This window comes from Xiphophorus hellerii, chromosome 5, assembly GCF_003331165.1.
Source record: "Xiphophorus hellerii strain 12219 chromosome 5, Xiphophorus_hellerii-4.1, whole genome shotgun sequence".
NCBI lineage: Eukaryota > Metazoa > Chordata > Actinopteri > Cyprinodontiformes > Poeciliidae > Xiphophorus > Xiphophorus hellerii.
Window position 1 is genome coordinate 9059726 of NC_045676.1, and position 22302 is coordinate 9082027.

At 37.7% G+C, this 22302-nt stretch overlaps 1 protein-coding gene across 2 annotated transcripts; it reads right to left on the reverse strand.

The window, feature by feature from the left end:
• Positions 1-1404: 1404 nt before the first annotated feature.
• Positions 1405-22045, reverse strand: map2k7 (mitogen-activated protein kinase kinase 7). 2 transcript variants are annotated; one of them, XM_032562660.1, is made up of 12 exons: positions 21858-22045; positions 18965-19012; positions 15507-15651; positions 14793-14859; positions 14257-14370; positions 12425-12544; positions 12221-12328; positions 11965-12144; positions 10076-10156; positions 9121-9263; positions 8447-8492; positions 1405-7687 (listed from the first exon to the last, which is right to left on the reverse strand). In XM_032562660.1, the coding sequence occupies exons 1-12, from the start codon at positions 21979-21981 to the stop codon at positions 7544-7546; spliced, it is 1320 nt and encodes a 439-aa protein (XP_032418551.1). In that variant the 5' UTR covers positions 21982-22045; the 3' UTR covers positions 1405-7543. The 2 variants fall into 2 exon arrangements, with proteins under 2 accessions (XP_032418551.1, XP_032418552.1); XM_032562661.1 differs by lacking the exon at positions 18965-19012 and having other exon boundaries at positions 21858-22044.
• Between the last annotated feature and the right edge of the window lie 257 nt (positions 22046-22302).

The following is a 22302-nucleotide window of genomic DNA, read 5'->3' on the forward strand; positions in this document are numbered from 1 at the left end:
CATTAGTATTCCTTTAAAGATCTTATAGTTTCTGTTCTTTCCTTTGTCTTTAGTTTCATTCATTTGTGGAGGTTCATTTTCCAGTTGGACAGCAACCATGATGCGGGGAAGATGGAAGATATTCCTCTGCCAGAATGGCCTAGTTAAAGTCCAGATATAAATCAAGTTGAGAATCTGTGGAAAGATTTACCAAAGAAGAGTCAGAAGTGTTAGTCTGTCATGATGCCATATTAGGGCCATTGAATATATGGGGAAAAAATCCTGCCAAAAAATTTTTTTTAATTATTCTCAGAAATTTTCTTCAAAAAACAAAACATGGAAATTTCTGAGCTCCAAAAGTCAAAAATTTGTGAGAAAAAAAAAGAAAGTTCAATCTTAATTTAATAAATGTTGTAGAAAAAAAATCCGTGGAAATTTCTGAGTTTCAAAAGTTCAAAATTTGCTTTTAAAAAACCCTCAAATTTTGAAATCGATGTCAGAAATTTTCTAGAAAAACTTTCCTGTTTCAAAAGTTGAACATTTTTAAAGCTTAAAATTTCTTTATTGCAAATTTTCAACTTTTGAAACGGATACTTCCGAGGGTTTTTTTGGGGCAAAAATGTACTACTATTGCCATAATATGTTGTCGTAGTATGTGAATGTTTAAACCTTAAAGAAACATGCTCAAGGATGTTCAATATTACAAAGTATTTACTCAGGTGAGCTAAGTCGCCTTTTGAACTCCCATTGGTAAATATGTGAACAAATTGTCTCCATTTTTTTTCTTCTCTCACTTTTACACACAACTATTGTTTGAACTTTCACGTAAAATCCGAATCTCTTTGCAGGGAAATTTAATTTGAATCTCAATCAGATGAAATCTCTACGGCTCATTCTCATCGCCTTGGATCAAATATTCAGCCTGTCGAGTCAAACTCACCTCAGTGTGATTTTGTTCTTAGTGTGAGTTCAGTAAAAAGTGAATCAACTAAGTTCAAATCTGCATGACTTGTTGCGGAGGTTTTCAGATAAAAGCAGAACCAGTCATGTTCTTTACATGTCATGTCAGGAGCAGCGGCTCATTCAACAGAAGAGCGGAGCAGAAACGACGCTCCAGGAAGAGAAGCGTGACGGTGTTTGGCAGACGGAACAGATTATATCACTCTGTATTTCAGCTAAATCAGATACGAACATTTCTAGATGCATTCATTAAAAAGTGAGATTAGATCTGGAAACGTGCAAGAAAGCGTGTAATTAAGAACCGGACAGCTGGACGCATGAATATCTAGATTTAAAACACCGTCAGACAGAAGACGTTTCATAGAAAGACGGAGGAGTTCTCCCTCTTGTGGCCAAAAGTTTGAATTACAAAACGTAGAAGGATGAGATTTTTACTTCAAAATTGAAGTACACAACAACACAAAAGCTTTTTATGAGTTTTTATTTATTTGATTTTTGAGTGTTTTATTATTTTTCTCAAAAAAAGGAAAAAAAAAAAAAAAGAAATCCTGAGGTATTCACAATATAATGGCATTTATTCTGTTTGAAATGAGACTACGGTGTTGGGGAGGATAAAACAGCAAAAAAAGAGAGAAAAAGTTAAACAAAAGGGCAGTAAAGCTTTGTCATTTGATAGATCTGTCAAGACAACATATCCATGGTGTGTTTTACATACAGGAGGCCCTTAAACAGAGGGGAGCAACGTCCCAAAACAAACCTGCAAACCAGTGAAGAAGTCATGCAAGAGACGGACGGGATTTTACAGAGACCAAGTAACAAACTTTAGATATTTTAACGAGGGCGTTTACCGCCGACTGCAGGGGAAAAGGGGCTTCACAAGGCAATCAGTTCACTATCATAGCAGTTATCAGTTGAAATATCTATTTAAAAAATAGACAGATGGAGTGGCATTCAGGACCAACGGTTTAAAAGTCGCCCAGGTTTCAACTGGGAGATGTTAGTAAAGCTAGAGTTGGACTATAAAACGGTTCACCTGGTTAACTGAAAATCAGCAGTTTAACGCTCTGCTTTCTGCTGAGACTTTATAAATTAAAAAAATGGCTGCAAGTTAGTTTGAAGGTTCAATATAATAATAATCTGCTTTCTGTACACAAAAAGTTAAATGCCAAAGAGTCTACTCTCCTCTTCATGTCCTGTTTGCCCTCCATACAAAAAATCATAACCAAAACAAACATAAAAATGACCAATAAATAAATAAGTGAGAAAAATACACTGTCGAATCATTTTCTCGTCGTGTCACAGCTTTATGATTGATAAAATAACTGCTGCGACGTTAAGAAAATGAGGAAAATGTTCTCCTTTCTGCAATAAGAAACCCATCACAAGTGCAACATCGGTCACCACAGTCTCAGCATTAAATAAAAATAAAAATAATAAAAAGCTCAGGCGTTTCACCAGAAGCTCACAACTACAGCATCAGACAAAAGTAACGGGTAAAAAACGGGGCGGTGGAGAATAACAGCATGTAATTTATGACCCATACAAGAAATAAATCAATAAAAATTAATTACCAAAGGAAAAAATATATATATAATAAGAATAATAAAAATACTAACAGTGGGCAGATTATAGTGGAATGATGAGAAAAGCCATCAATCCACTTCGCCACTTAATAAAAAATAAAAAGATGAGTCTGTGTGGGATCAGCCTCTTAATTGTTCAATTTGGTGTCATCATTGCCCTGAATAACAATAATATTAATAATAATAATAAAATTGTAATCATATTATTAAGAATAATAAAATCAAAGGACAAAATTAAAAGCTAATCCCTCTGAATAAAGACATTTGGTAGACAAAGATCACAGCGTCTCCGCTCGCTCACAACCAGGGGAAATAAAATATGACACAAAAACGGGGATTAACAGGATGACCAGACATTTGTTTTTCTACCGTCTGCTGACGAAGGCTCGAGTTCCTCCTCCTCCTCCTGCTGCTCATCAACAAGCGATGGGTTCAAAGCCAAACAGTAAACGGACAGAGAACATGGAGGAAAACAACAAAAAAAAGGCAAACAAGTGTCTCTTTTCCTAAAGTACACAACAATGTTCAAATACAAAACAAAAAAAGAGGAAAAACAAATACATACTGTAAGTGTAAAAATCATAAATAAAGGATAAAGTTTTGTGCATCCCGTCCCAACCGGCCATTGTCTTGAAAACAAAAAACAAAAAAAAGGAGGAAGAAGCAATCTCGAGCAGAAAAACAAAACAATGGCAGTTATAGCGGTTACGATAACAAGCAACTGATGTACTTTACAGCACTGATGTGTCCCACCCACCCCAAACGCACCACACTACAAACCCGGGTCGGCCCACCCCGATACAATCCTTAAATATCTGTCAGCTCATTCAAAACGCGTCTCTTGCTCCGCCGCCGACTTTCATCTGGGACTCTGTATTTACAGGAAGCAAGCCGACATGGTTTGAATGACTGCATAGTGAAAATGATATTTGGTTTACTTACAGATGGACTTAAAGCACACACACACACACACACACACACCCACACACACACACACAGTGCCAAGGCAGGTAAACACCTCACATTTGGTGTTTACCTGGCAGGCTAATATACATAAAGCGTCGCTGTGTGGGATGGGATAGTTTATACATTTGGTGAACGTAGACTATCAGCTTTATTCTTACTTTCTCACGCAGTCGCATCACATTTCACGACGGATGAGCCGTCGTCCAATCAGGAGCGGGAAAAGAAAAAACACACTCAGCAACATCGAGGGAGTGTCTGCAATGTGTGCGTTTGGAAAATACACAAAAAAATAAAAATAAAAATCAGCAGCGGGAGACTGAATCTACCGACTCTGCACTTAAAGAGTCTCCTACATATGAAAACAGCAACAATCCTGGTTTATAACCAACAGGGGGCAGCAAACAAAAACAGCAGCTGCGTTTCCATTACGAATGTGAGCAAAACGTTTTACATTTTCTGCTAATGTCAAAAAAAAAACAACACCAAACTGTAATTGCAGTGTTTCTGTTAAAAAAAAAAACGCAAATAAAAATCATACGTGGATAAGCATATTCACATGATAAGACATTAAAAATTAGCATCCTCCAACCATTTCCTGTCTTCTTCTTTGTGGTTTTCGCCAGTAGAAACATCCGGATGTTGGTCATGTGACTCATGACGCAATAAAAGGTTTTCAATTCCAATTTTACAATTGAAATAACTTCATTTTAATACAGCTAAAAAAAGAAAGCAGCAAAACTTTTTTTTTAACCAAAAAAGTTTTTTTCTAAATTGCCATTAAGCAAATTTATTTTCAATTTGTCAAACTGTCCATTTGTCCATTATATATTCAGTGGAAACGCAGACATCAAAGCTTATACGTGAGAGTGGTTGTGTATATATATGTGATGCATTTTGGAAAAATTGTAGTCTAACTGCGTTTCCAATTGGAAAAACAGTTTCACAAATAGTGTTTTCATAAAAAAAATGAAATTAAAATCACGTGTAAAAAAAAAAAAGCTAGTTTACATGGTAAGTTATTTAAAAATTCCACAGCGGAGGAAATGTCAGCGACTTATTTAGGCATTGGAGCGATAAACCATTTACACGTTGGAGAGGCTTCTTCTGCGACGTTTTGGGGAAATTATAGTCTGTGATTTTACTGAAGAGCGATGGAGTCGAACGACAAACTCAACACTTGATGAACTGTGTGATGATGCGAAAGAAGTTTCCATTTCTCATTATTCTAGCGCAAAAAACTATCCAAAGACTTGAGTTTTGTTATTAAAATTTTTGTTTAATTTAAGCAAATTTTTTATGGCCAATGGAAACGCAGCCGCAGCTGACGCTCTGCAGTGAGGACAAACCAAGTTGGATCTGGTGAAAACGTTACAGCCGGTTAAGAAGTTCTACATCACATCTGCTCCGGCGACTCAAACGAGAAACAAAACCTTTTCTGTGTGTGTGTGATTCTCGTTTTTGTGTGTGTGTGTGTGATTCTCGTTTTTGTGTGTGTGTGTGATTCTCGTTCTGTTCAGATTCCCTGAGCAGATGGTTGAGCGTGTCTGCCCCCTGTTGGTCGTGCACCAGTCTCCCTCTGCACACACACACAGCACCGCTATAATACAACATCCCCCTCACACACACACACACACACACACACACACACACACACACACACACACAATCTTTCCCACTAGTTACAGAGTTTACGCGTATCGCAGCTCGGCGTTACAAATGTTCCTCACAAACGCAGTCATGACAGCTTTGCTCTTGCACGTTAGTCGAGTTTTGGTGGCCTTTGGTGTGGACAGACGGAGGGATGGACGGATGGAGGGAGGACTGGATGGACTGGACTGAAAGCTATATGTACACTGTACAGAGCTGTAGTGCGGTGTGGTTATTCAAAAACACTTCCTACTTAGTTTGAGGTGAGGCGTGCGTTTACGTTGTGTGTTAGTTCTTTTTCAGCACTTCCCTTTCGCCATCTCTCACTTAACTTTGCTCTCCTCAGACTTGGTGTTTTTGTATTTGGTAAGACATGCAGACATTGCATGATTATTTATTTGGCTTTAAACAAGAAAAATAACAAACGATTAAAGTTTTTTGGACTTTGGGGAAAAGAAGCGACAGCAGCGTCTAAAGCAATCAAAAGTAGCAGCAGTAGAAACACATCAATAAATAATGCAGTTTGACAGAAAAGAACGCCACACTAACTAAACTCATAATTGGTAAGTTGGTGCAACACCAGGAAAGCTCTTTACAGAAGCCAGCTAGTCTCCGTCTCATCTGCATCCTTCCTGCAACTTTTCTTTATCATGTCATCACACTTTCTTCACACTCTCCAGTTTCCTTCTCGCCTCAGTCCTCATTTCTCTCCTCATATTCCTGTCGTTTTGATTTCCTCTCATATTTTCTGCTTTTCTCAACAACATCCCTGTGTGTCGCCAACAGTAAACATCCTCCGGTCTGCCGCCGCCGCTCCTCGGTTCTGCGTCTAGCTGTGATTTGGTTCGGTGGGAGTGAAAAGCTGGGCTCTACGTCTAAAGGCTTTGGCCGTGGCAGATGTGCTCTGAACGGTTCTGCTGGACCAACATCTGCTTTCATACAAACGATCCTCCGGGTCGGAGATGTCAACGTAAAACACTTAAGTAGTTTTTAGAAATGAATCGGTCACCTTTCTCATCTCGACTGACCAGTTAGAAACCTGGATAATATATACACTTTAAAAATCACCCTTTTTTAAATTTATGGATATTATTTACGTTTAAAACGAATGAAGTTAGAGGAAATAAAAAGGGGCTTATTTTAAAAATTTACATGTCTGCTGTTCATTCTTCTTTTTGAGAATTAAAAAGAATTAAAATTCAGCACAATCAAATTTTAGCTTAAAATAAAAAAATGTCATTACTCGACTCATTTATGGAGTTAATTAGTAAAGGTTTGTGTGTGAAAACAAAGGTTTTATGTTGACAGTCTCTCCAAGAGGCTCAACAAACGCCATAATCGTCACATCTGAAGCTTTCTGCTCCATCCTGAACATCCAACCGCACGCAGCCTTTGGTCTGGAAACGATGCTGCCTTGCTCAAGGGCTGAGGCAGACTGAACAGCAGACAAAGAGGAAGAGGTAGTCAAACAGACTGATGTTTGGAATAGGACGCTCCACCTACAAAACATCTGCCAACTCCTTGCCTAACTTTCCATTTTCAATCCAACTTCTCTTAAATAAATCTTCTAGTTGCTCTCCACCAATTTGCTTTCCAACTAATCTCTCTTCTTTTTAGGCTCTTCATAAAACATTCTGATAAACACAAAAACAAGAGACAAACATGTCTAAAAACCTACGGTGCAACACTAATTTTTTTAGGAACTTTTTTGTTTTTCCAAAGATGCAGCTTCTAATTAAAATAACTTGTCTTCTGTTATACTTTGTAGATAAATTAATGTCGCCTAAAGTTGCTACAAACATAAAAATATGAAGAAAAAAAATCCCTTTTTGTGGGTGTTAGCACTGTAGTGTGAAGGTGGTTATGAAATATTTGTTCATTCATATGGGGAATCTACTCTACGCCTGAGAACGTACGATAGTAAAAACACCTGAAGGTTCAGAATTGCACAATTTTCCTGTCCTTGCTAACGCAGCGTTAGTTTTTTTAACGTTTTACTCCAGTGTGTAGTGACTACGCTGCTGATTGATCGATGCTGGAAACCGACAAATAGAAGGACAAAAACCTGGAGGAAGTACAGGAGATAGTTTGTGTGTGTGTGATAAGAGGAGATCGTCTTGTCTGAATGAACGAAGCTAGCTAAAGTGTGCATCTTTTTCTGGTCCCTCTTCCAGTCCAAATTTTACACATGATTAAATATTAAAGTAAGCTATCCATCCATCCATTAGCACACCTCTGTCCATCACTCCATCTGTTCATCATGAGTCCTCTGGTTGGTGGACAGGCAGGATGGGTTCGTCGATGCGAACAGCTAGACTAGATCGGACCGAGCCTGGGCTGAAGCTAAAGCTCGGCCGGTCCGGTCTGGCTTTCGGGCCGAGTGGAGGCCAGGCGGATGCCGAGTTAGGCTACCTGCTGAGCAGCGAGTGGAGCATGTGTTGATGGCTGTAGCACTGGCTGCTGCGAGGCGACTCGGTGCGCTCCATCACCGCCTGAAACCAGCCGGCCACGTCCACCTCCAGAACCTCGTAGCGCCGGATGAAACTGTGCTCCTGTGGCAAAGAGGAGAAACAAGAGAGTGACCAGTTATTCTATAAAAGTGACCTATTATGATTCCTTAAACAGGTTATTTGAGATCTAAGTGCTAAACAAAACATGTTCATTACATTTTTAGCACAAAATCATTCTTAGATAATGAGATTTTAGTCTGTACAGTTCTGCCTATTTGAGTTCCTTCCAGCATAAGTTGTTTTAGGGCGTCTTGTCACTTTAAATCCAAATAAGCTGCTGCTGGCCACGGTCCCAAATCAGGGTTTAAACTCGCATGTGAAAATGGCTGCAAACAGATGCCCAATTACACAACTGTACATCTTTGAAAAGCATTAGAAGAGGCTCCTGCACAACCAAGAAGAATGCAGCAAGTGGTTTCTGAATGGTAAAAAAACTCTTATCCAGCAGCCATTGTACTGAGCATACAGCGGTAAAACCAACTGACCAAAAGTGCTGGAGCTCTGCTTGGTTGCTAGGCAACGGACAAGGCTTTGCTGGGGTTGCTAGGTGAAGGGCAGCATCAGCTGATTTTTGACTTAACAATGGGGAAGTTTTTAAAATGGTTCATTTTTCAGACACTAAAAAACATTAACTTATTTCCAAAAAACGACTTTTTTTTTTTTTTTAAGAGCTTGGGTTGTTTTTAGAAGCAGTTGAGACCCAAATGGAAGCACACAAACATGCACAATATGAATCTTGCATAATAGATTCTTTTGAAGTAATCAGAAATTCTGAACTAGTTCACATAAAGTGCAACTTACCAGCAGCTGATGGTATTTTGGCCTTTTTCTGTGATCCTTTGTGAGGCTGAGGGGAAAAACAGGCACAAATCTTTACAACATGATTGGATGTTTTCCTAAAATGTAAATGTTCCAGAAAATAACACCGTGAATAGGGCGATATGGCTTATAAATAAACCTCAGATATTTTAATACTAGATTTGCTTTCCAATAATATTTTTTTCCTTGTTTGTTTAAAAAAAAAAAAGATAAGAAATTACAAATGACAGAAAATATTTTCAAAAAGTGTTTTTTATTTCAATCATTTTACCTCTGAGATTTAAGTTCTGGCTACAAAAATTCCTCTTTAATTACGAGAACATAGTCATAATATTAGCAGAAAAAACTCCCTAAATTTAATGTTTTAAAATTTTGAGAAAAAAGCTTGGATAATTCTTTTTTGTTATTTTTCATGTTTGACTTCTCATTAAATTACTACTTCCTTCTCTAAATATTACGACTTTGTCATATGACTATATTTGTAAAAAAGAAAAATCTCAGTCTGACCATTACATTTAATTAATAAAATAGATTAATTGCCAGCCCTTCTCTTGAATGTTTTCATTGTCCAACTAGCAAGTCAATATTCTTCAGAAAACATTATTTGAAACCAGTATTGATTTGCTTGTTTGAGGCAGGGTGTGATTTATACTCACCAGTCTTTGACAAAGGACTGGAAGTCGAGAGAGAAACCCATGCTTAGAGGCAACACAGGAGGATCTTCCTGCAGCACTTTGGTCAGAACCTCAAAGTCTGTCTTGCAGTTCTTGTAGGGAAACTGTCCTGTGGCTAGCTCCACCTAGAAACAACAAACAACATCTAAACTAAAAAATATGATTATTCATTCCTTCCTCTTTCTTCGTTTGAGATGCTGAATCCACCCAGCACTAACTTCACTAAAAGTCAAGGAATGTGGTTTAAAATGACACTTTTGTGGAGCCAATCTTTGTTACGTATGCAAATTTATACTACGCAGGTAGAGCTCAGTCTAACAATATTGAGCAGAAAATTAACTTGCAAATGCTTAAAACAATCCAACTATGCTGCTTTTTTTTTTTTTTCTAGAAAAGAAGCAATTAAGATCTAGGTTATTGAGACAAATCTGGGGCCTTAATGTTTCCTCCAGTCTAAGTAAACTTTCGATGTACAAATCTGTGATTTGTACATCATATATATATATATATATATATATATATATATATATATATATATATATATATATATATATGTGTGTAATTTCTCTCTCTCAGTGCAGATAGGGAACACAGAGCTTTTTTTTGTGCTGCTGTAAATTAAGATTGCTGGGGAAAGTTTCATAATGTTCTGATGGAGGTCTTAATGTTAAAAGAAGAACAAAGAGTCATATTAAAGGGATTAATAAAAAGAAATTGCAATATTTTGATATTTTTTCTTTAAAAAAATGCACCGCAGTAACGGTTCTGATTTTTGGTCTATACAGAGAAAACAAGTCACTTTAGCAACAAGTAGCTTTTGTAAACCCTGGCACACCTTGATACTTGAAATCAACCCATCCCTCCAACATGCATACAAAAACACCCAAACAGGAATAAGCAGAAAGAAACTCTAAATAATAACAATCAACCGTTTTACCAGAGAAATGCCGAGACTCCACACATCTGCTCGAATATCATAATCAGGTTTGGTGGGGTCTGGAGGGTCTATTCTTTCAGGCTGCAAAAAAAAAAAAAAAACAAAACAGGAAAACTTGGTTCAGAAAATCTGTGGATGTTTCATCTGCACACAAGCATTTCTAATAAAGATAATCAGTAATGTAGACTTTTATAATGTGCTGTTCTCTAACTCGTTAGGGAACTCAAATAATAAGTTTATAAACTGGTATATGGACCTATCATCAAATATCAGTGAACAGGATTGGAAACAGGCTTGTAATAAAACCCATACAATGTCCATGAATAGCCGTCTTAGAATCCTACAATTTAAATGGCTAATGCATGTTTATGTTACGCCTGTGCATTTAAATAAATATAATAACAACATCCCAGATCTTTGCGTAAAGTGTAATTCTAAAGGGACTCTAATGCACTGCATGTGGGAATGAAGACAAATCAATGCGTTTTGGACAGAGGTGAAAGATATAATTGAAAAAATTATCTCAAAGCAAATCTCACTGGTTCCTGTTAGTTTTACATCCTGAGAAGCATAACTTTAGTAAATCAGAATGGACTTTTATAGATAAAAGCTTATTATCTGCAAAAAATTTATTGCTTTGGCTTGGAAAAATGTCAACAGACCTGGTGCCACGCAGTGGTTAAAGCAGATGTTGTCTAATTTGCAGCTACAAAGAATAACATACATTAGGAAATCCAAACAGTGTCTTTTTGAGAGGATTTGGGGTCCTTTAACTAATTTTATTAACTTGTCAGAGGTTTTGTTTGAGTTTTGATTTGCTGCAACCTGCAGAGTGCCATGCTGAATAGACGTGTACAATTATATCTAACCTGGTTGTAATTTGCTCGAATATCCCTGTTTTTGAGAAGTTGTTTTTTGTTCCCGTCTGTCTTTTTTTCTTCTTCTTTCTTTCTTTGTTTTTCATTTCTCTGATATGAGAAATAATACTTACTGTCATGTAATAACTACAAAGAAAACTTGTTCAGTTAGTTACATGATTGTATTTCCAAAGTGGAAAATCTCAATAAAAATATTTTGGCAAAAAACACAAAACAAAAACAGTAATGCAACTCAATTTCTGTTCAATAATTTAACTTTTCTTTAACTTCCTGTTTTTCACACCGTCTATTTCAATGTAATTTATCACATAAAAAACTGGCAATTATAGGGCAGAAGAAATTAATCGTGATGAATTGATTGAAATAATCACCCACTAATTTAGTTATCGATTAATTATTAACTGAACACTAAAAAAAAGCCATTTGCTAAAAAAATACTTAGAGCAGTAAATAAACCAAAACTGTACAAAGAAATATATAAACACATTTTGCATTTAAGATTAAATAACATCTTTGTCTATAAATAGTTTTACTCAAAACTCTTCAGGTGGTAGTTTTAGCATCCTCTGATTGAGATTCTGTAAAAGCAAATCTCCTATTAATCACCTTTTGCTATCCTATTATTGATTTTAAAAAAATTATTCAACAGATCAGTAAACACTGCAAGTCAAGCAAAAAGGCTGAGATTTTCCATGTTGATGTTAAACATATTTATTTTAGCTGAAAATGCATCCTACACTAAAGGAATGCAAAGTCATTAAATTTTAGGCAATGAAATCTTTATTTTTGTATTTAAAAAGGAATTTAAATATTTAGTTATTTGCATCTTTTAATTTATTTCTAATGTTGGATAAAAAAAACGCAGAACATGCAGACTTTTTTTTTATCCAATTGATCAATAACGAAACTAATCATTAGTTAAAGCCCTAGACAATCATGACACTACAGAGAGATCAAATGAAGACAAATATTTTAGAAAGAGTTTAGATTCCTGACTGGGTGTTTCCTCACCGCCATGTAGGCAGCACAGCCGGCACTGCGAGTCTTCGCCTTTGAATCCACGAGGCGACCGCTGATGCCAAAGTCGCACAGTTTGATCTGACCCTTGGCGTCGATCAGGATGTTTGACGGTTTGACGTCGCGGTGGATGACGCCGTGTTTCTCCTTCAGATACAACAACGCCTTCACTATCTGCAGAACAGAAGCACAAACAACGATTGGTTAAAGTGAAACGTGCCAGAAGTCAGAGTGTGAATCTGTGACTTACTGCAACGGTCATCTTTCCCAGGATTCGCTCTGGGATTGGGCCTTGGATTCTCTTTTTCAGCTTTTCTGCACAGGTTCCCATCAGCTCCATCGCAATGAAAACATCCGTCTGGACACCCAAACACACACACACTTAATATTTAGCAGCTGAAATCAACACAAATGCATCAACACTGACATTAAGAGGTACTTTAGAGTTACTCACGTTAGTAACTATGGCGCCGTAGCACTGAATGATGTAAGGGCAGTCGTGACTCTTCAGCACCACATCCAGGTCCATGAGGATCCGCTTGTTTTCATCCTTGTTTCCCGTACGACGCATTTGCTGTTGACACAAAACGTACAAAACTTAATATTTCTCGATTACATTACTGCTGGATGAGCAAACAGCTCCTTCAAACTGCCCTGCTGGGTCTGTTTTAGCAAAATGAAAGAGGATTTAAACGGGGAACCAGCTGCTCCTGCTGGTTGATGTGCTGTTAAATGTTGTTTGGGGTCATTACTGTCACTGTGTTAGCAAACAACAGTATTTTTAAACTGAACGCTGAGTTGAGAAAATTACAGTACAGCCTGTTAAAGAAAATTAAGCTTAGCAGGAAGTTTCTATTTAGACGAAGTAACAAAATAAACATTTACTTTAAATATATGAGGACATTTTTGACCAGTAAAACACTTCAACTGGAGTATTTAACCAGTACTCTTTAACTGTAAATGATGTAGCAAAGTGTACTGCTTTAAGCTAAAAAGTTGAATTTAATAAAACCAGATGCGTTTCTACAAGTCTCAAAAGGTTATATCACTTGTTTTGGTTCTAGATTGTTTCCATATTTCTGCATTCATTTAACAGTGCCAGGATAGTTTGCTCAGATGAGTAAGAGCTAAGCGTCTGGCTCCATGTTTATATTTGATGTCTACGACAAATAGTTCAGGAGTGCAACATCAGCTTTTCTGTTAGCAGTCAAACAACCATTTACAGTTTATTAGTATTAATCCAGAATTGTTTAGCAACATGAGAATTGTGGCTGCTTCTGCCATTAGTCAAAGGTGATCTTCGGTGACCTGGTTTGCAAAGTATATGGGCCATTTATGGTTAATATTAGAAACCTAATCATATGTTCGTTTATCTGTGGGAAGAAACCAATTAGCTGTTGGCCAGAGACAGATATTTTTATCCTTGGATGCGACTAATCTGTGTTTAGACTGTTGAGATCTTTTTCTGAACAGGGAAAGTATCCGATAAGAGGACTAACAGGTTGATGTGACAGTGTGGAAGCTGTGACTGAGGAAAAACAAGAAAAACAATGGCAGAACATTTTATGTTCTGGGAAATCACATCATGTCCGACTCAGGGAGCCTGGCATGTGGGGCACCACAGGGCTCAGTCTTGGAACCTACTTGCTTTTTTTCCTGTAAATTATTATTTCTTTACTGATGATTTTCAGCTGTACTGTTCTTTTAAATCAGCTGAAAAATTAAAGGTGTCATCATTAATAAACTGCAGTAGTAACATCAAACATTGGCTCTGTGACAACGACCCGCAGGTGAACTCTGATAAGAGAGAGATTCTGATTATTGAGCTGGAAAACCAGGTAACTGAAATCAAGCAACATCTTTGTGTTTTGGCGTCTTCAGTCAAACCAAACCTCTAACATCTTGGTGTTATTCTTTATTCTGTCCTTCACTGGAGCATCATTCCCTTAGGATTAGTCAGAAATTATATTTTTCAGCTAAGAAATATTCATAAGCTTCAAACATTGTCTTGATTCTGTTGATTCTTCTAAGAAGCAATTAAAGACTAATTTATTCAGAGTAGCTTTTAGCTGATCTTCTGCCGTATGATCTTCTATGTATTCTGATTTTATCTTCTGTATTTACTATGTTTGTATTCACTGTAAAGCACTTTGTGGTTTTTGACGTGTGAAATGGTCCTGCATAAATAAACGCAACTCCTTAAAGATATAAATAAGTAAAGGAACAGGAAGCAGAGATTTATAAGAAGGTAGCTGCTGTTCCTTCAGACACACAGAGTGCTCTTACCTTGACTGCGATGACATGGCCCGTCTTCTTGAACCGGACTTTGAAGACCTGTCCACAAGTCCCGCTGCCGATCTCTCCCTCACTGATGAGGTCAGTTACTTCTGCTGGATACCGCTGTGGAGGTCCGAACGTTTCAGATCATTCAGATCAAGATATCAGGTGATTAAAACTGAAATAATCTGAATAAAGCACCAAAAGCGACGCAGTCTCCTGTTTTCTGATTCATAATCGAACAAATTTTCTTTTAACAAGAATCTGTATGAATATAATTAACTGATTTGTTTTGTTAAAAGGGTACCAAATAATGATAAGCAAAACAAAAGAGTAAAAATATTCAGGTTACATTTCTGAACCATCTAAAAATTTGCCTCTTTCGGGTTAAAATCTGTAGGCATAGAAACACGATACACAATGCAAATGCTGAGGTGCAGCTTGGTTTAATAAATCTGGATTGTTTTTATGCGTTTCCCTTTTTGCCTCTTTTAGATCAGATCCTACGTGACGTTTTATTAATGAGACCCCTGTTGTGATCTCACCTGTCCGTCGATCTTCAGGTAACCTGTCTGCCTCATGATTTCCTGCAGTTTCTGGTCAATCTCCACACTGAAAACACAAACAGATAAAATAACAGAGTGAGAAAACATTACAGGAAGTATAAACCAACCAGAGCCTCCAACAGCGGATAGCTTCCTATCCATAGGCCTGTCACAATAATCAATAAGTCAATTAATTGCATGATAAATTAAAACAAAAGCAATCATTTCCATTAGTATGATTTATTGTTTATCTCTTTTTTTTCTTTTTCTACCAAAAACTGGATGATAAAAGTTTTCAGTTTGGTGCTTTGGTCTCAACTAGCTCTTTTTCTGATGAATAATTTTGCTTACAAAGACTTCAAAATTTATTTTATTTGTATATTTAAAATGTCTTCCAGTTCCAGTGTTAAATGTTCATTAGAATTTAAAATTGATTGATCCTTGACAAAGTGTTCTTGCATTATTATGCCATTATTACTATTATATTACTTGAAAATGGTCTCAAAACAACAATATTATCATTTATCGCACTAACTTCTGGAATAATTTATCTGCCAGAAAAATTTGTTATCGTACCCATCAACAAATGGATGCTATGTGCGTTTCCCCGTTCTGTTTCCCAACAGATGTTTATGCTTTTTTTTCATGATATGACATTCAGCACTAATAGCTTCCCATACATGTACATGACAACGTTTTAAAAATCACACATACTTCTCCAGGCTCTTCTGTAGGCTATAGGGAGGCGTGGGCAGGGTGAGCATGTGTCGCGGGCGGCTCTGGTAAGGGTGGTGCTGAGGCGAGCTCTCTGAGGATGATGAGCGGCTGCCTCCATCGTTGACCAGGGGCAGCTGGAGAGCTGGGTTGAAGTACAACATTGAATATCAGTGAGCGACACATTGACCCCAGTTATATTCTTATTCTGGTGAATTTGGACCGTCTGTTGGTGACCGGGATGCAGAAGTTCTGTCTTCAAGAGCTTTTCTAAGCAATTCTTTTAACTCCTTCACATGAGGAACATATGAATGGGTATACAGTGAACCCTCGCAATAACGCGGTTCACCTTTCACGGCCTCACTGAGTTTTTTGTGCAGTTTTTTTTCCCACAGTGCATTGTGTTCTGCGTCCTGATTGGCTATAGAGTCTCTGCACTACTTCTCTACATGTGTGCCAATAACGTTACGGTATTTAAATATACATAATACAGAGTGGCAAATATTTTTTCCCAGAAAAAAAAAAGAGCGACAACAACTACCGATAACTATGTTCTTCTCTCGAAAAAACACACCTGCACCACAGGTGGAGTCCGGCCGCAGCGTCACAGTCAGAGGAACAGTGAAATACGCGAGTCACAATTTGTCCTACTGTACTTCGTATTGATGATTACAATGATTATTTTACTGTAGTTATTTATAAGAAAGTGTTCTATTTGTTAAAAAAAATGCTTAGGCCTGAAAACAGTTTTTGTTCTTTGGTTTCAATGTAGAGTATTTAATTATGCTGTATAATAATTGTAAAAAAAATAAAGGTAACTACTTCACAGATTTCGCCGATCATGGGTTCTTTTCGGAATGCAACCCCCGCGGAAAACGAGGGTTCACTGTAATCTCTTCTGCCGGTTCCCCAGACCCGCCAGAGAAACTGGCCTTGGCCCGGTCAGGGAGTTCTTTCACAGCCACACCCACAAAGTCAAAAGCTTTGTTTTTGTTCTGCTGATGTCCCGACCCAGTGTAAAAACAAACAGGAATGTTATCTCGCAGCAAAACCTCAAAACGCTGCTCTCATGGGAAAAAAAAAATGAGACGCAGGAAAGAGCGAGCTAACAGGGAACAGTTCTGGGATTAACTCTCATCAAAGCTTTTCTTTTTAAACATCATCCTGGATATTTTAAACTATTGGCAGAATAAAATCCAGCTGAAGAACAAAAATGCAATCTTCAACTGAGGTGTAAAGTCTATGCATCTTTGCTGAGTATAATTAGGCAATATCTACTAAAGTTTTGCGAGGTTACAACCACAAACTTTCTTACATTTCACAGAAATAATGATAGACAAACAGAATAAAATGTGTATTTGAGACTTAAAAGGAAAATGACACATGATAGTTTGTGGTTGTAGCACAAAAGCTTTTAAATAAAATTTTGCAAAATCTAATAATCTTTGACATTTGTTTTTTGAAGTTGTGAATTAAAAAAAATAACTTCAGCAGTATAGTTAGAATATTATTTGCAATGGAAAGCAAATTCTGCTTTATTTACAGAAAGTTGAACAATTCTTTTATCCATTTGATGGCTTACCAGACCAAAAAAAAAAAAAAACACAAACATTTTAGTCTCTATTTATAGATGAAAATTCAATGTAAATATTCACAACCAGCTTCCAAACATATGATGAACTCTGCATTTGGTATTTTACTCCTATTTTCCTAATTTATAACGGGTTTGCAGCTCCTCCCAGAGCGCCAGAAGACGTCTGCATCCTTTTGTCACCTGGATGGATCAGCCTGTAAGAAGAGAACCAGTTAGTGAAACGAAGGAGGAGTTAGTGTGGAGATTCGGGAAGATTCAGGCAGTCTTTAGCAGTTAGCATCTCCACGGTTTGACCGACTCCAGACAAATTTGGGAGGACTGACAGGCAGACATAGCAGGGAGAAGAGGAGGCACTGCTGCCCGGCCTCCAGTTCACACAGTGCCACTGCAAAAGGAAACGTAGGGTGCCAGTACACGGAAAACAGACATCCAACAATCCAACATGTGAGAAAGAGAGAGGAGAAATTCAGCCAAAACGGCGTGGCACAGACTAAGCTCGAAGTCAGACAGTGGGGTCAGACTTGGACAGAAAGCCGGGTCTTCAGTCGGCACGGAAAGAAAAACGCTGAGAGAAAGGAGGCCAGAGTTTTCACAGCACTCCTGCAGACGGACCAGAGGGGATGCTGGATTAGAGACCATGTCAAACAGGAAACCCATTCCATCGCATCGTGCAGGAAAGCCACATGCACCGTGATACTCCGTTGCCGCCAGCAAAAAAAAGGGTTAATCGTCCTGCACACGCGCACACCGACACATATCAACACTGCCCTGCCACTGGCACACACACCCACACACACACGGGGACAGATGGACAGAGGAGGAGGAGAGATGGAAAGACCAGGGGGAATGTGGTGAGTTTACCGGAGGAGTAAATGATGAGCTACGAGGTTTGGTGTCACAGACATGATTTATCCAGCCGTGAAAACAGAAAGGTGGAGGATTAAAGTACTGAGAGATGGCAGTAGCTTTATATTTTATGTATTTCTAGGGCTGACACTAACAATTATTTTTAGTAAATCGATCATTTTGATGATTAATTGGATAATAAAATTTGGCATATCCTGCAAATTTTATATTTTGTACATTATAGTTACACTAAAAATGCAAACGACTTATTTTCTTTTAAAATATGAAAATAAATATTTTATTAACTAAAATGCAACAGCATTTCATTAGTGTATGCAAAGGATGCATCTGCAGCTTAAAAAATACTTCTAACATCCACATGTGAAAAGCTCAGTTCTTTATGTTCGACTTCTCAGCGTAAGAATAATCTGTTGATTAATTTCTTTATTAAATTAATAATTGAAAAGCAAAAGGTGCTTAACAGGAGATTTTTATTTATTTACAGAATTTGAACCAGGTGAAGCAAATTGTTCTGGGAAGAACATATTTACAAATGTATTATTATTATTTATAACCTTATATTATATATATATATATATATTGGACAGTTTGGCGTAATGAGCTTGTCGCTTATACAACACCACACTTCTGTGTGGAAGCTGATATTAAGTGAAGAATAAATTATGATTTGAACGAACGTCAAAAGAGTCGGGAGTTTCTAGGAAGGAGACCGTTTCATCTGGTAACCATAATGAGGATTTATACTTCAGTGGATAACAGGAAGTTGAAGGTTTTACAGCAAAGTTGTTCTGTTTTATCCTTTAGTAAACGCTCATCTTGACCAGAACATGCTGGATAAGGAAATATCCCAACCTTTCATCTATTATAAATGGTTTTATCTCAATAAAAGATGATATGGAGTAGAGAGGACAATGTGGGAACAGAGGATGAGAGCAGAAACGGGGGGCACAGATGTGACGGGGTGCAGTGGCAGAAGGAGCGATGGATTGAATGATACCTGCACGCTGGGAGGGGGCTGGAGCAGGACTGAGCTGGATCACGATGACTAGACAGAAGAAAGAAAATATACACACACACGGATGTTACTGCACTGTTCTGCTCAGACAATCACATGTGCCCCACATGCACAACGTCATAAAACAGAAAAATAAGGTTTCTACCCCTTTATGGTTCACAAAGCCATACCAGAAAATACCAAAATGGAAAATAAGCCAAGGGATTCTCTTAAACAGGTTATTTTAAGAAACAACCAAAAGGAAAGGTAGTCTTTTTTTAATTTGTCTGGAAGATATTTTCACTTGTAGAAACACAAAGTTGGTGCTTCACAGCAGAATTTTAATACAAAGTGTCATGTCAGCTGCTCTGAAGACTCGCTCCAATGTAAGCAGTACCGGTCATCGGCGTGTTGCGTGTTAAAAATCATTGGATTAAAAATAGGGGTGCACCGATTTATCGGTGCCGAGTTCCTTAATTTTGGGAGAACGTTGATCGGCCGATTTTTACATGTGAAGCCGATCTTATCCACCGATCTTATTAAGCTTGGCAAAGGTCTAAGAATCAACCACTGCTCTCTTTTTCTGGAACAAACTTCCAGAAAACTGTAAAACAGCTGAAATACTGACTTCCTTTAAATCTCGACTAAAAACCCACCTGTTTAGAGTTGTATTTGAAACGTAATCAATTACAAATTTAATGATGGCACTTGACTTAATGTAATGTTTTGATTGTTGATTCTATGGAGCATGACTTTGTGTTTTTGTGTTTGTTATGACATAAAGCCTTGCCGCTAAAATGTGCAATGCAAATAAAATTTGATTGATTGATTGATTGATTTTACTCCCCGGTGAGAAAAGCTTGATTGACAGACCGGCCCACCATGTTATGTCTGCACATTTACAATTAACAATAGTTACCCCACTGTTGTCAACTCAACAACTTTTTCCCGATATTAAGCAACATTCAGACCAAAAAAAATTGGTATCGGCTAAAATAGGAATCGGCAGGTTAAGTTTATTAAAAGATTGGTAATTGGCAATCGGCTAGAAAACTGCAATCGGTGCACCCAAGTTAAAAATCAAAGTTGTTGTTTCTAATGTAAAAACTGTTCTGCTTTGATAAGAAATAACTTTGCTATGGCCATACTTATGCGAGAGTCACCCTGTATACAGATTTGACTTATGTGGAGCTGACTGTCATGTTTCTGACGTTTGGACTGGAATTAGAGGTCTGCAGCAGCAGACCGTTTGTTCATTTCAGATTGTATTGAACAAAAACAATTTATTTTTCTCCATATCACCCAGTTTCAGTATCACACAAACCAAAACTTTGTGTAAACTATTTTTTAAAATACCGTAGTTGTTTCTTTCCTACTCTTATTTTGCGTCTGCAAAGTTTGTTTAGTTGCTTTAGCAAAGTCTAACACCAGCAAATTTCTTTGTTGAGCAATTCTGGGTGTTGTGTTGAGTTTCCCCCCACCATCAAACATCCATAATTACAACTTGAGCAGCTCCTGTCAAGTCAGGCCTTTTCATTTGTGTACAACATTTGAAACAAGACATACAAAGCATCCAGAAAGAATTCACATCGCTTCACTTTCCCTATGTTTTGTCATATAACAGCCTCTTTTAAATTGTATTAAATTAATATCTTTCCTCACAATTCTGCACACAAATAAACCATTATGATAATGTGGGTTTATTCATTTATTTTTAGCAAACTTATTAAAAATAGAAAACCCAAGAAATCATATTTACATCTGTATTCACAGCTTTAAAACTTTAGTAATGTTGGTCAGGCCATTGAGGTCATTGGGACCTTCAAGGCAGCAGAAATTGTTCTTTATCCTTCCCCAGATTTGAGCCTCAAGACAATCCTCTCTCAGAGGTCAACTGCGTGACCTTAAATAGACAGGTGTATGCCTTTCTAAATCCAGTCCTATCAACTGAATTTACCACGGGCTCACTTCATTTAAGCTGTGGAAACAAATACATTTTGAGCTTCATTGTGAATACTTACCTAAATGTGATTTCTTGGTTTTCTATTTTCAGTACACTTGCAAAAAACTCAAAAACCGCTTCCCTATTCATAATGGGTCATAATGGGGCATTTATTTATTATTTTTTTAGGAAAGAGATTAATACAATTTGGAATAAAACTGTAACATAAAATGTGGGGTAAAAATGAAGCGCTGTGACAAAACAGAGAGGAATGTTCAATGTGTAATAAGTAAAACATATTTCACACCTTGATCTAAAGACATAATGCCACCTTATCTACAACAAAAGTAAGTCTTTCCCCGTTTAATTGGAGCTTAAACCACTGCTCAACCAGTAACCGACGCTAGCTAACCTGCGGTGGCTCCAACTAATTACCGTCTGTGTGGTCAAGGATCCAAAATCCTACCAGGAACTGGCATAAACACGAAGCCTCAGCCAAATATACCGCTTGCTTAAAAATATTAACAGACACATCTATTAGGAATAAATGACACGGCGTTAGCCTCACAATAATAAAGGGAAAATGACAAACTTTTCATATTGACGTTGGGCCTGTCACAAACCGTGTAGCCTGCTAACCTAGCATGTTTGACAGAACTAGTGTTAAATTGATTCAGCAACAAGAATGTCAGGCAGAACTAACGCGATCATGTTTTAGGTTTTAAGCTCGGCACTACGTTAGCTATACTGCCAGCTGTCCTAGTCGTTATGTTAACTATTTGACATGACAACCAAGGTGGGTGAGTGTTTGTTTACGTAGATAGTCTGTTAGCAACGCAGCTAACTGCTAGGAGCAGCAGAACACCCCCCGCTTCTTCTCTCCGCCTCTTGGGTCTTTCCTGGTGCGATTCTAACCGTTACTAACACCCCGGACCCGCTTCGGTAGATACTCACTAGGCCTCGGACGTGGCCGCTGCGGACTCATGTCGATGTTGAGGTCGATTCTCCGCCGAGCTTCTTCATTTTCTTGCTTTAGCTTCTCTTCGATTCGCGACAACCTCTGTTCCAGCGACGACATCTTGAAAAATTCAGCACCATGTATCTGCCCGCAGAGCTCGCGCCTCCCCTCCCTGGTAGGCAGTCAGGCAGGGCTTATGGCAAACCGATTATACATTTAATAGCACAGGATGGTCTCTGATGTACGTAAGCATTTAAAATGTAATTCTTCTTAGTAAAAATTAGCATTTTAAATAGTATTCTAACTAACCAGATTTAAAATTTAACGTATCATATTATTACGCTAGAACTACGCTGCTCATTGTGGCACTATGTTGGACTAGATAGGTAGTTTAATTCATTTTTTGTTTAGGCTTTGCACGTTTGAGCAATTATCCCCTCT

Excerpts from the sequence above, each read along its gene's own strand:
- map2k7 (XM_032562660.1), bottom strand. The coding sequence starts at position 21,981 with ATGTCGTCGCTGGAACAGAGGTTGTCGCGAATCGAAGAGAAGCTAAAG. Across the intron at positions 15,652-18,964 it reads AGCCCCCTCCCAGCGTGCAG|CTCTCCAGCTGCCCCTGGTC; the intron begins GTATCATTCAAT and ends ACTTCAACCCAG. Across the intron at positions 10,157-11,964 it reads GCTGTGCTGCCTACATGGCG|CCTGAAAGAATAGACCCTCC; the intron begins GTGAGGAAACAC and ends TTTTTTTTGCAG.